Below are 15186 nucleotides of genomic sequence, written 5' to 3' on the forward strand. Positions count from 1 at the left end.
ACATTTTTTTTGTGAGATTTTGTAGATAGTGGAGCAGCTGTCAATCTCATTGATAATCAATTTGCTATAACACATGGTTTCCAGGTATGCACTTTGGGAAAGGATATACCTGTTTTTGCTATTGATTCCGCTCCACTTTCTCAGAAATCGTTAAAGGGCATAGTTCACAATATCGTTTGATTGTGAGCGATACTCATTTTGAGGATGTGTCATGTTTCGTCCTAAGCGGGTTGCCTACTCCTCTAGTGTTGGGGCTACCCTGGCTCACTAAACATAACCCCACCATTGATTGGCAAGCGAGGCAAATAAATGGTTGGAGTGACTTTTGCAGAGAGAATTGCCTCACGACATCTGTTTCAGAGGTTTCTACTAACACTGCACCATCTTTTCTCTCTGAATTTTCGGATGTGTTTTCTGAGAGTGGTGTTCAGGAGCTGCCCCCTCACAGGGAGTACAATTGCTCTATTAATCTCATCCCAGGCGCCAAGCTGCCTAAATCTCGTTTATACAAACTCTCCCAACCTGAAAGGGTCTCTATGCGTGCTTATATCTCTGAGAGCCTGAGAAAGCGACACATATGACCCTCGAAGTCACCTGTTGCTGCTGTTTTTTTCTTTAAGAAAAAAAGATGGTTCTTTAAGACCATGTCTGGATTTCAGGGAGCTGAACAGTATCACAATTCGTGACCCTTATCAGCTTCCTCTGATCCCGTACCTGTTTAACCAGATTGTTGGGGCTAAAGTTTTTTCCAAGTTGGATTTAAGAGGGGCATACAACCTGGTCAGGGTCAGAGAACTTGACGAATGGAAGACGGCCTTCAATACCCCTGAGGGCCATTTTGAGAATTTGGTTATGCCTTTTGGTTTGATGAATGCTCCAGCCGTCTTTCAGCATTTTGTGAACAGCATTTTTTTTATCATTTAATGGGGAAATTTGTACTAGTGTATCTAGATGACATTTAGATTTTTTATCTTCATTTCAAAACTCATAAGGACCACCTACGTCAGGTCTTGCTCATTCTGCGGGAGATTAAATTGTACGCTAAACTGGAAAATTGTGTGTTTGCGGTTCCAGCAATTACATTTCTGGGGTTTCTTCTTTCTGCTTCTGGTTTTCGCATGGACCCCGAGAAGGTCCCTTCTGTGCTTGAGTGGGAGCTTCCTGAGAATCAGAAGGCGCTGATGCGTTTTTTGGGTTTTGCCAATTATTACAGGAAGTTTATTTTGAATTATTCCTCTGTTGTTAAACCCCACTCACTGATATGACTAGAAAGGGGGTAGATTTTTCCTTCTGGACAGTAGAGGCGCGTAAGGCCTTTTCTAGTATCAAGGAGAGTTTTGCTTCCGCTCCCATCTATGTACAACCTGATATCTCTCTGCCCTCCATACTTGAGGTGGACGTTTCTGAGGTGGGTGTGGGTGCGGTCTTGTCTCAGGGTCCCTCTCCTGCCAAATGGCGATCGTGTGCCTTTTTCTCGAAGAAACTCTCCTCCGCAGAGAGAAATTGCGATGTGGAAGATAGGGAGTTGTTGGGCATCAAGGTAGCTTTTGAGAAATGGCGCCATTGGCTAGAGGGAGCCAGACACCCTATTACCGTGTTTACTGACCATAAGAATCTGGCCTACTTGGAGTCAGCCAAGCGTCTGAACCCGAGACAGGCCAGATGGTCTTTGTTCTTATCAAGGTTTAATTTTGTTGTCACGTTCCGCCCTGGGGTTAAAAATGTGAAGGCGGATGCCCTGTCACGTTGTTTTCCGGGAGGGGGGAACTTTGAAGACCCGGGTCCCATTTTGGCTGAAGGGGTGGTTGTGTCTGCTCTTTATCCTGAATTGGAGGCAGAGGTTCAGGCAGCCCAGGCAGAGGCTCCTGATCTTTGTCCTCCTGGGAGGTTGTTTGTGCCTCTCGCTTTACGACACAAGGTTTTTAAGGAGCACCACGATACTGTCCTTGCTGAGCCACAGTGGATCTCATTGCTCGGAGATTCTGGTGGCCGGCTCTTCGTAAGTCGGTTGAGGGTTTTGTGGCAGCCTGCGAGACCTGCGCTCATGCCAAGGTCCCTCATTCACGGCCATCAGGTCCTCTCCTTCCGTTACCCATTCCTTCCCGTCCTCGGACACATCGGTCCATGGATTTCATTACGGACCTGCCTCGTTTCTCGGGGAAGACTGTGATTCTGGTGGTGGTGGACCGTTTTAGCAAAATGGCACATTTTGTTCCTTTTCCTGGCTTGCCCAATGCTAAAACGCTGGTGCAGGCATTTATTGATCACATTGTCAAACTGCATGGTATCCCTTCAGAAATAGTCTCTGATAGGGGCACGAAGTTTGTTTCCAGATTCTGGAAGGCCTTCTGTTCTCGCTTGGGGGTTTGGTTGTCATTCTCTTCTGCTTTCCACCCGCAGTCGAATGGCCAGACAGAGCGTGTCAATCAGAATCTGGAGACATATCTGCGTTGTTTTGCGGCAGAGAATCAGGAGGATTGGTGTTCTTTTCTCTCCCTTTCTGAGTTTGCTTTAAATAACCGTCGTCAGGAGTCCTCTGATAAGTCACCATTTTTTGGTGCATATGGGTTTAATCCGCAGTTTGGGAGATTCTCTGGAGAGGGGGCTTCTGGTTTACCTGATGAGGAGAGATTCTTCTCGTCTTTGTCATCTATTTGGCAAAAGATTCAGGATAATCTAAAGAGCATGAGTGAGAGATATAAGCGTGTGGCGGATAAGAGACGTGTGCCTGGTCTGGACCTGAATGTTGGTGATCTGGTATGGTTGTCTTCGAAGAATATCAAATTGAAGGTTCCCTCCTGGAAGTTGGGTCCTAAGTTTATTGGGCCTTACAAAATCTTGTCCGTCATCAGTCCCGTTGCCTACCGTCTTGATCTTCCTCAGACTTGGAAGATCCATAATGTTTTTCACAAGTCCCTATTAAAACCTTATGTCCAACCCACTGTCCAACCCATGGTCCTGAGGAGAGGATGTGGGTTCCAGTGGCGGACATTAAGGCCACTCGTCTTCTCAGGGCATTCCATAGGTCCCATCCTGAGAAGGTGGGCTCTGAGTGTCCGGAGTCCACTCGTAGAGGGAGGGGTACTGTCACCACCATATCTTTGAGATGTTCTGATAGACGTTCTTCAGTACCTCCTGCATGATCTTCTTTTGTTTTTCTTTCGTTTTGACATCTCTCCTCCCTCTCCCAGCTGTTATCTATTAGCAGTGATTGCCTCCCTATGTATCTCCTCCCCATACTGCCTCACCTTGCGGTTTATATTACATCCTGGATTGCGTTCTCTGCTAGAAGTTGCTACAGCTGGTCTTTCAGATAAGTCTATTTCTGTATTTGTTGTTTTCCTGTTGGCTTGGTTCTAGGTGACCCTGACTCCCTCCGTATTAAGTGCAGGGAGCTGGTGGTCGTGTCCCCTCCCTATTATAGGGTTTGCAGGTGTCATTCAGTCTATGTACGTGGACATGCAACTTTCTATCACTGAGATCTTTGCATGGGCTGAGAAGACAGGGAGAGCTTCAGGGCTTTAGTTTTGGATCAAGCCAGTCGGATCCTTATTTGTAACTTGTTTTGTGTTACACCATCCCTGACATTTATTGGTATTTTAGGTAGGGTTTGGACGACCCCCTGGGCATCAGCCCACCAGGACATTTCGCTGTAGGGTCTTTGTCCAGTACACACCCGGTTTAACCAGTTTTCCAGGTTTCCTTTTTTACATGTGTATACATTGGAAAATTCTAGGTTCTCCCCCCAGCCTTACTGCTCAAGACATATTTGGATGGACATCACATTCTGTGCTACCAAACAAACAGGATAATACAGCACTATATACTTCTTACATCCAGTGATGTCTCCTCTGATGTAGATACTCTCTTTCCTCAACTTCTCAATTTGGACCAGACCAATATGACAACTTCTTTCTGCCACAATTAATCTGTGCCACACAAACATCTTATATTCCTAATCTTACCATAATCCTCCCCATTGTGAAACCCCAGCAGAGTCATTCTAGTGCTACCCTCAATACTGTCCCAAATGCTTAAAAATACTATACTGCAAAAATAATAGTACCATACAAAAAGTCTCCCACATAGTAATAGTGCTTCTAAGTCCCACCAACAGTATTAATTCTTTCCCAGAGTGTATTCATTAGTAATAGTGCCCCCTTCAATGACCGCAAAAGTGATAATGCTCCACTAGAGTGCTCCATTTGTAACTATTCCCTCCATATTATGCCTAATAATAATTATGTTCCCACAGTATGCATAACGCTCCTGTAGTGTCATAGGAACAAGGTCATCAATATTAAAATCCCGGAATACCCCTTTAAGATGTGACTAACCATCCAACAATAAAAAAGAAACATTGCTATATGGGTAAATAAAGGACCCCACTTTTTTTCACAACTTTTTGATGCGCTTCAGTTTATTTCCTTTTTTATAGATAGGTGGCTCCCCCGTGATTAGCCAGTATATATATTTTAACTACCCCCCTGGAGTGTCAATATATATAACGGTACGAATTTGGAGTGCCCTCAAAATAACTCAACACGAATGTCTAAACATCTGGCAACATAAATGAGTACACTGGAGGGTATGTGCTAACTGTGCCGCCTACTCAATTACTCTCCATATCTTTAAAGGGATTCTGTCACCTCCCCTCTGCCAAAAAACGATTTAAAAGCAGCCATGCAGCACAGCTTACCTGGATTAGGCTGTGCTGTTTTATCTTGAAATCCGTCCAGCAGTTACTTCAAAAAACGACTTTGATCAATAAGGAAATGCGTCCTGAAGGTGCCCAGAGGGGCGTTTTTTTCTTCCTAGTGAGCCCAGTACCGCCCCTCTTTCAGTGCCCAGCCCGCCTTCCTTGTATTTTCTAACCGCCGCCCCCAGCCTGCCACAGCCTCCCCTCCCTCTCCTCCCCCTCCCTCACGCCGAACGAAGTCTCGCACAGGCGCAGTACCCACTGAGGGCTGCGCCTGTGCGATCATCAGGAGACTGAGGGCGGCAGCTTCATCTTCGTCACTGGGCATGCGCCGAGCCCAGTGACGTCCGATGCTCGCTCTTCCCTGCTGACTGAGGGAAGAGCGAGCATCGGACGTCACTGGGCTCGGCGCATGCCCAGTGACGAAGATGAAGCTGCCGCCCTCAGTCTCCTGATGATCGCACAGGCGCAGCCCTCAGTGGGTACTGCGCCTGTGCGAGACTTCGTTCGGCGTGAGGGAGGGGGAGGAGAGGCTGTGGCAGGCTGGAGGCGGCGGTTAGACAGTACAAGGAAGGCGGGCTGGGCACTGAAAGAGGGGCGGTACTGGGCTCTCTAAGAAGAAAAAAACGCCCCTCTGGGCACCTTCAGGACGCATTTCCTTATTGATCAAAGTCGTTTTTTTAAGTAACTGCTGGACGGATTTCAAGATAAAACAGCACAGCCTAATCCAGGTAAGCTGTGCTGCATGGCTGCTTTTAAATCGTTTTTTGGCTGAGGGGAGGTGACAGAATCCCTTTAAATGAGTACACTCCTATGTGAAAATGGCCCAAAAAAAATAAAAAAAATAGTTGCTCTACATAAAGATGGCCTCGGCTATAAGAAGATTGCCAACATCCCCAGCACGGTGACCAAGACCATTCAGCAGTTTAAGTTCCACTTAGAACAGACCTCGACATGGTCAACCAAAGTAGTTGAGTGCACATGCTCAGCGTCATATCCAGAGGTTGTCTTTTCAAAATAGCATTGCTGCCGAGGTTAAAGGGGTGGGCGGTTAGCCTGTCAATGCTCAGACCATACACTGCACACTGCTTCAAATTGGTCTGCATGGCTGTCTTCCCAGAAGGAAGCCTCTTCGGAAAATGATGCACAAGAAAATCTGAAAACAGGTTGCTGAAGACAAACGGACTAAAGACATGGATTACTGAAACCACGCCCTGTGGTCTAATGAGACCATGGTAAACGTATTTGGTTCAGATGGTGTGAAGCGTATGTGGCAGCAACTGTTAGGAGTACAAAGACAAATGTGTCTTGCCTACAGTCAAACATGGTGGTGGGAGTGTCATGGTTTGGGGCTGCATGAGTGCTGCCGGCTGTGGGGAGCTACAATTCATTGAGGGAACTATAAATGCCAACATGTACTGTGACTGAATCAAAGCATGGTCCCCTCCCTTTAGAAACCAGACGGCATGATAACCACAAACACACTTCCAAGACGACCACTGCCTTGCTAAAGAAACGGAGGTAATCGGACTTAAAACTTATTGAGCAACTGTGAGGGCATCCTCCAACTGAGTAGAAGATAATTTCAGTGGCAACCTGTAAAGCTCTAGTGAAGTCCATGTGCAAGAGAGTTAAGGCAATGCTGGAAAATAATGTGGCCACACAAAATATTAACACGTTGGCCACAATTTGGCCATTTTCACTTAGGGGCGTACTCACTTCTGTTGCCAGCGGTTTAGACATTAATGGCTTTATTGTGTTATTTTTAGGGCTCACCAATTATACAAGCTGTAGACTGACTACTTTACATTGTATCAAACTGTCATATTTTCAGTGTTGTCCCATGAAAAGATAAATATAAAAATGTGGGGGTGTACTCACTTTTGTGTGTGTATATGTGTGTATAATATATATATATATAATTACTCCCCCCATAGTGCCAGTATTTATATAATTCTCCCCCCTGCTCCATGCTGCTGTCAGTCATCTTTGCCGATGCAGGCAGTCACAGGCTTTAGATATTTCGATTTTTACAACTAGTATTGAACTCGATGGGAATGGGATAAACCTATATGAGCTCCCATAAGGGCAGCTGTAGGTGGTTGTTAGGGTTGTGATATATCCTAACAAAATGCAACTGTACCCAATGGAAGTTTGAGTTGCTGCATAGTAAGCAAATAAATCAGCACTCTCAGAATTACCAAGTAGATTTATGTGGGGGCCATTTACAGTAGCATAACTATGCAATTGTTCTGTCTGTGGTATACGGACATGGTCTAGCAGTTCAAAGACACCCATTCAGAGGACCAGCAGGGCCAGGGCTCCCACTGATTTTACACTTGTTAGAGTGTCTCACATTTTGTTGAACCTGGTATTTTTTATTTGACACAGCAGATTTTTTTGGGAGAAACTCTTGTTTTCAGATCAAAAAAAGTTTGATGCATTTGAATTATTTTCATACAGACACCCTTGTGAGTATGTCTAGCCTGCTTACCAACACTTATCTGTGAAATGGTTTAAAACTAGATGTTCCCTTTGTCTCTACAGACGTCAAGGCACCCGTGTCCTTGTGCATTGTAAGATGGGTGTCTCTCGTTCAGCCTCCACAGTTATAGCTTATGCTATGAAGGAATACGAGTGGACATTTGAAGATGCTTTAAAACACGTTAAGGAAAGAAGGAGCATTGTGCAACCGAACGCTGGATTTCTACGGCAGCTTCAGACATACCAGGGCATCCTAGGAGCAAGGTAAGTAGTATACAAAAACAATTTAATCTTTGTTGCCATTATTGGCTTTTTAGAGCCCAGCACCTCTCAAAAACAAAAATTGTACCATGGTTGCAGAAGTTAACTGAGGTTTGGACAGAATCTGCTAAAAAAAAAACGTACATTTCATGGGGCCTTTGTATGGCAACAATTGACCTTGTAGTCGCAAGTAGTATTCTTTACTTGTTACACGCGGATCTGCAGGGTTCAAAAATGTTTGAGGACATGTTTGAGCTCGTATCAACATTATAGATTTTTGTTTTGGGGGGTCATCATTAACATCGCTACGCCAGTTTAAAAAACATGTGCAACATTTTTTTTTTTGCATTTTACTTTGTGCTCGCCACTTGGGAGACATTGGCCCCTGCAAATTTACTAACACTTATGCCTGGAAACAGGTGTAAATGAGGAGTAAACTAGTACAATTTTCACTCCAAGTGCACGGACTGGCAGAGGTGTGTCTAATTAATGACTAGGACTTGACATAAATTAGACGCTTCCTTTGGCCGCGCAGGGGCTATCAAACACCAACCTAAAAAGCCAGTCTTTGATAAATAACTCCAAATATTCAATAAAATCTTAATTTGTTGATTTAAAAAAGTGTCCACAAGCCTCTTTCTTTTTAGGTTCCCCACTCAAATCTCTGCATATTCACTGCATTGCTCTCCAGCTTCTGTGGTATAGTAAACGAACGCTGGTTTCCTTCACCCTCTTCAGCGCAGGTCTCCCATGTTGGTGAACCTCTGGCAGACTTTCTTCCACTCTTCTGTTTACACTGACACCTTGGAGTGAGGTATATGCAGCAAAAGAAGACGAACCAGGGACAAAGACTGGGTGGATACCAGTAAAGCCAAGCAAATTTCTCATCCTTTCTACATATTTCCAAGAAAAGTTCCTTGAATACAGGCTCGATCAGGGGTGTACCAACATACAAAACAGTCTACTTTTAACATTTCTCAATCCCTTACATTAACTTTTCAAAACAATCAACTTCATAATCAACACTCAAAAAACTCAGCATATGAGCACCTCCCTATGTTAAAGGGGTTATCCGTTAATTAATATTAATGACCTATCCTAAGGATAGGTGATTAGTATCACATAGGCAGGGGTCCTGGTTGTCGAATCAGCTCTTAGAAGAGGCTGCAGCGCTCCTCTTCCTTGACCATATGATGTCACTTTACATCAGTCATATGGTCTGCTACTCGCTCTATTGCCACTACCATTACCCCTACACAACCGCCACTACTACTACCCCAACACAACCACACACCCACATCTACTGACTTCTCTGTTCCATGCTGTGCTTCTACTGCTGCTACCATGTGCCATTACCCCTATTCACCTTTCCCTTTCCACAACTACGCTATACTGCTGCTGCTCCAAAATAAAAGGCACTGTTTCTTCTGAAATTAACATTTATCTGTGTATAAACAGAGCAGGTTTATGCCTCTGTTAAGGCATAATTTTTGGATGCTTGTTAAGATAACCCCAACATTTTTGGGAGTTTCTACTCTAGGGGTGCATCAGGGGGGCTTCAAATGGGATATGGTGTCAAAAAAACAGTCCAGCAAAATCTGCCTTCCAAAAACCGTCTGGCGTTCCTTTCCATCCTGCGCCCTGCCGTGTGCCCTTACAGCAGTTTACAACCACATATGGGGAGTTTCTGTAAACTACAGAATCAGGGCCAAAAATATTGAGTTTTGTTTGGCTGTTAACCCTTGCTTTGTTACTGGAAAAAATGGATTCAAATCGAAAATCTGCCAAAAAAGTGAAATTTTGAAATGTTATCTCTATTTTCATTAATTCTTGTGGAACACCTAAAGGGTTAACAAAGTTTGTAAAATTAGTTTTGAATACCCTGAGGGGTGTAGTATGTAAAATTGGGTCATTTTTGGGTGGTTTCTATTATGTAAGCCTCACAAAGTGACTTCAGACCTGAACTGGTCCTGAAAAAGTGTCACGGCCTATATTTGTTGTGTGAAACTTTCCTGCATTTGGTTGTCCGTGGCAACGTGTGGTCTTTAGTGCGTGTGGTGGCAGTGTCCCAGCCCTATGGCTGATCCCCAGGACATGATTGTCACACATGCCGTTGCCCGCGGCAACAGGTGTAGTGTGTGTTTTTATGTGTGTATTCCCTTTTAAGTGGCCGTCTTCCCTTACCTTGTGTTTGAAGGGTTAATTCCCTTCTGTGTCTGAACACTGGGTGTGTTTGTTGGGTGTGGCTACTTGGGCCTATAAAGCCTCAGTGTTAGCTCCAGTCTGTGGGTTACTTCAGCCATGCTTATCTGGAGCAGCTTCCTGTTATTTCACCTGCCAATGGGGGCCACCCTTGTGGTCATAAGTTTATGTCAAGTTTATGTGTGATGTCTATTTGATGTTTTCCTTGTTTTTCTGTGCAGCTATGGATCTGGGTCTCTGTGTGTGGATGCGTTGGGATCTTCAGCTTGCCACCACAGGGATCCAGTCAGCAAGGCTGTGGCAGGTAGGCGGAACTGGCAGCAGTTCACCTGCCATATCCATAGATCTGTTTGTGCTTCCCCTTTTCCCTGCAGCTTGGCCAGTGAGACCCCTGTTCCTCCGTGTCCAGAAGGAACAGGCCGTCTTACCCTGACTCCTAGTCCAGGAACCGGTCGGAGGGTGAGTTAGGTATCCGAGGTTCCTGAGCATGGGTCCTCCTACCTTAAAGGTCGGCCAATGCAGCTAGGCGTTAGGGTCAGATTAGGGATGCGATTAGGAGGTGACCTGCTCCCTAATTCTGTCATCCTGGCCGAGCAGGGGTTAACATCATCTGGCATCGAACGGCTGAGGATTTTCCCCGTCGTCAGCCGTGACAAAAAGTGGGTTTTAGAAATGTTCAGAAAAATTTTAAGATTTGCTTCTAAACTGCTAAGCCTTGTAACGTTCCCAAAAAATAAAATGGCGTTCTCAAAATGATCTGAACATGAAGTAGACATATGGGGAATGTAAAGTAATAACTATTTTTGGAGGTATTGCTATCTATTATAAAACTCAATTTGACCACTGTCATCAAGTACAATATGTGACGAGAAAAGTCTCAGAATGGCCTGGATAAGTAAAAGTGTTTTAAAGTTATCACCACATAAAGTGACATGTCAGATTTGCAAAATATGGCCTAGTCCTTAAGGTGAAAAATTGAATGGTCCTTAAGGGTTAATATTAAGGGTTAATATTAATGACCTATCCCAGTGGTCAGCAAACCGCGGCTCTTTTGCCCCTTGAATGCGGCTCTTACAGATGCGGGCTCCCACATAGCCGAAAGACCAACCCCTCCTGCTGATTTGTGAAGCACGCACTACAGTCTTCTTGCCTGGTGAAAGCATTTGCATTCCGAGAAGCTGGAGAGGGCGTGTACATCTCATATCACATGCCCATATTTCCTCGCACTATTAGGGCACGCGCATCATCACACAGAAGGCCGGAGTAATTGCCTTCACTTTGGTGTACACACCTCCTTCCAAACGTCGGAACGTGCTGCGTCACAACAGGATGTGACAAGGGTAATGAAAGTTCCCGGGTAGAGAAATACAACAGAACACCGCCACAGGCGCTTGCTGTCGTACGAACATGACGCCATAGTAGGTATAGTCAAGTGTGCTACCTTCTTCTACAGGTGACTCTCATTAATTATTTGGCATCATCATTTACATGGCATATAAACTATTTAAACAGAAAAATAGGCGTGCACACCTTGCACTGGCTCTGCATACAAGTTTAATAAAAGTAAAAAATTATAAAGATAAAATGAAATAATAATCAAGATCAAAATAACAAAGTACATAGTGAAAGTAAATATGTAAAAACACACTCTAAGGGCTGTTTCACACGAGCGAGTCCATTGCGGGAATCGTGCTCCGTTTGTGAGTGTGATCCTCCGCTCTGGACTTGCAGGATCGCACGGCATTATCATGATTTATAATGCTATGTGTCTCTGCTTGGCCTTTTTTCCACAGAATCATAGTGACATAAAGCTGTCAGTATGATTCTGTAGAAATAAGGCCAAGCAGAGACACATAGCATTATAAATCATGATAATGCCGTGCGCTCCTGCAAGTCCAGAGCGGAGGATCACACTCACACACGGAGCGGGATTCCCGCAATGGACTCACTTGTGTGAAACGGCCCAACTAGTCCTTACTGGTACTGTTGACGTAATGAAAATATAGAAAATATGAGACATAGAATTTAGAAATAATTTCTGTCATGCCCAAAGTCCAATGTCAACATAAAAAGTGCAGACTCCAAAGGCAATGCAGTGATGTATTATAATTCACCAATGGATAATGCAATGATCAAACTGTAGAAAGGTGAGATATTGCAGTTTAGTTAATAAGCCCCACAAAAATAGGGTGCCGCCTGAGGCAATTTCAATATAGTGTGTCTTTTTGCGGCTGATAGTCTTTTTATGTTTTCACCTGAAGTTTATGTCACCCTGATGGATTTATGCGCATACTACGCTAGTTATCTTCTTCATATTGATTATCATCAGCGGACACTTATTGAAACTAAAAACAATGTACCTTCCTATATATTTTAGGTTTGAAAAATTTGGCTCTTAAAATAAATTTAAATCGCGGTTTTGTTGCTATATGGCTCAGTTGACTAAAAAGTTTGCCCACCGCTGTCCTATCCTAAGGATAGGTGATTAGTATCACATAGGCAGTGGTCCCGGTTGTTTAATCAGCTGTTAGAAGAGGCTGCAGCGCTCTTCTTCCTTGACCATATGATGTCCCTGTACATCAGTCATATGGCCTGCTACTCGCTCTATTGCCACTACCATTACCCCTACACAGCCACCACTGCTACTACCCCAACACAACCACACACCCACATCTACTGACTTGTCTGTTCCACGCTGTGCTTCTACTGCTGCTACCATGTGCCATTACCCCTATACACCTTACCCTTTCCACATCTACACTATACTGCTGCTGCTCCAAAATAAAAGGCAATGTTTCTTCTGAAATTAACATTTATCTGTGTATAAACAGAGCAGGCTTATGCCTCTGTTAAGGCATAATTTTTGGATGCTTGTTAAGAACCAGCGACTGCTTCTTCTGATACCATCTGTGTGTATAAACACGGGTAAGCATCTGCTCCTGTTAAAGTAAAATATTAGGAATCCTTGTTGAGAACAAGACACTGAGGGAATTTATCAAAGCTTGTCGGAAGAATTTGCAACTTTTAGGCCCCTTTCACACAGGCGAGTATTCCGCGCGGGTGCGATGCGTGAGTTGAACACATTGCACCCGCACTGAATCCGGACCCATTCATTTCTATGGTGCTGTTCACATGAGCAGTGATTTCCACGCATCTCTTATGCGTTGCGTGAAAATCGCAGCATGTTCTATATTCTGCGTTTTTCACGTAACGCAGAGGCCCCATAGAAGTGAATGGGGTTGCGTTAAAATTGCAAGCATCCGCAAGCAAGTGCGGATGCGGTGCGATTTTCACACATGGTTTCTAGGTGACAGTCTATTCACTGTATTATTTTCCCTTATAACATGGTTATAAGGGAATTTCTGAATACAGAATGCATAGTACAATAGTGCTGGAGGGGAAAAAAAGAAATAAAAAAATGAACTCACCTTCTCCCGGTTTCTTCTTTACTTCTTTAATGATGAGCTGTGGGCTAAAGGACCTGTGGTGACGTCCGATCACATGCTCCATCACCACGGTGGTGGAGCATGTGATCTGACGTCACCACCGGTCATTTAGCTCACAGCTCATCATTAAAGAAGAGACCGGGAACTACGCGATCAAGAAGGTGAGTTAATTTTTTTTTAACCCCTCCAGCACTATTATACTATGCATTCTGTATTCAGAATGCTATTATTTTCCCTTATAACCATGTTATAAGGAAAATTAATACAATCTTCAGAACACCGATCCCAAGCCCGAACTTCTGTGAAGAAGTGCAAAACGCATGACAATGTTTTGCACTCGCGCGGAAAAAAAACGTGTTCCCGCAACGCACCCGCCTCTGTGGCCAAAAATATGACGCCCGTGTGAAAGAGGCCTTAGAGCTTCCCATTTGTTTTAAAAAGTGGTAATAAAAGGGTAGAGGTTTAGCATGGCCCGACAGATTTACTATAACTTACCCCAGTCTGGCGTATGTTGTATCTAAAGTCTGTGCCATCTCCTTGCTGGCATAGATTTGAGTTTCTGGTGCACAGCAGAGATGTGCCTAAATTATTAAGAGGCATCTTACTACAGGACAGAGATATCAAGACTGGCATATGGGAATACCCCACAGTTTTTGTTTTTTTTCCCAATAACACTGTACATGTTTAAAACACCATCTGCCCACAATAAGGGACATTTTTTGATTTTTTTTTGCATTTAAAAAAGGATAACAAATGCAACAGTGCAGTGTGGTTTTTAAATAAGATGTTTGTTAATACCAACATGGGACCTCAAATGCACATGGTGCTCTTTTACTCCTGAGCCCTGTTGTGTGTCCAGACAAAAGATTACAGCCAAATGTAGTGTGTTTCTAAAACTAGGAAGCACAGCATAATAATAAACCGGCTTGCTTTTCACACTATGACACGATAGGCACAACATACGTGTTGGGCACTGAATTGACATATTGGCTATTTTTATTTTGCACCATCTGCTGTGAAGTTGTTAATTTTTGCAAAACACCTGTTGAGTCCAAATGCTCACTGCATCCCCTGAAATACTGTGAAGGGTGTGGTTTCTTAAATAGGGTCAATTCTTGGGGGGGTTTCACTTTGAGAACTCTTCGTTCTCACAGCCAAATGTTTCTAAATTCTATGATTCTATGAAATGCCTGTGGGGTCAAAGCACTCATTACACCCATCAATAAATACCTTGAGGGGTGTAGTTTCCAAAATAGGATAACTTTTTGGGAGTTTCTGTAGTTTACTGTAGGGGTAACTCAAATGTTCCATAGCCCCCAAAAACCTTTCCAACAAAATCTGCCCTCCAAAATCCATATGCGCTCCTTCCCTTCTGAGCCCCTCACTGTACCCATACTAGTTGAAGTGAATCCAGCAATATATCTTTAAAACATTGTACTTTATTGGTCACCTTAAAAGTCCATAGGTGCATACATGTTCATCTCTTTGTTTCTATTAACTATTACTATTATGTGCAAGCAAACATTTAAAAAGGAATTGAATGAGATCTTCTGATGATGAGTTCTCTGAGAATCCAATCATTCTTTACCTTATACTGGCACTGTCACATGACTTGAATGTCAGGCTATACAAGAGTTAAGAGATACACTGATGGGCAAAAGGGTAACAATGTTTTGAACTTTTGACTTTCAGGCTCCATATCTCACCATCTTCGAACGTGAGACTACCATCATTGTATAGACAATCATCTTGGTTATCTCACACATAAATTGGACTTGCAACTATTTACCACATGATTAGTTATGCAGATTCTTATCATGTAACTGCATTGTTACTGTTTTACTCCTGGTGGTGGAACAATCTTTTTCTTCTTGTATACTACAATTTACAACCTGTTCTCCATTTCCTTTGTCATGGACGTTCCCGTGGCAGGTGCCAGGAGATTGGTGAGACTGGCAACTCGTGGGTTAAATTGACAAGTTCACTGTGGATCCTATTGTATCTGTGTTTTGGTGAATGCCACACCCATTGCTTCAGGTGTTGCTTTTTTTTAATTTACTTTTCCCATAAGTAGCCGCTTCTCACTCTTGGAGG

General features: G+C 43.7%; 1 protein-coding gene across 2 annotated transcripts in view; it reads left to right on the forward strand.

Moving 5' to 3' along the window:
* The window catches only part of LOC122940240 (protein phosphatase Slingshot homolog), a 215846-nt gene that overhangs the window by 133845 nt on the left and 66815 nt on the right, over window positions 1-15186 (forward strand). For both annotated transcript variants that reach the window (XM_044296773.1, XM_044296774.1), the window contains one exon: window positions 7247-7447. In XM_044296773.1, the coding sequence (XP_044152708.1) occupies window positions 7247-7447 (201 nt within the window). The remainder of the gene's footprint in view (window positions 1-7246; window positions 7448-15186) is intronic.

The sequence above is a fragment of the Bufo gargarizans genome, chromosome 6 (genome assembly GCF_014858855.1).
Source record: "Bufo gargarizans isolate SCDJY-AF-19 chromosome 6, ASM1485885v1, whole genome shotgun sequence".
Classification (NCBI taxonomy): Eukaryota; Metazoa; Chordata; class Amphibia; order Anura; family Bufonidae; genus Bufo; species Bufo gargarizans.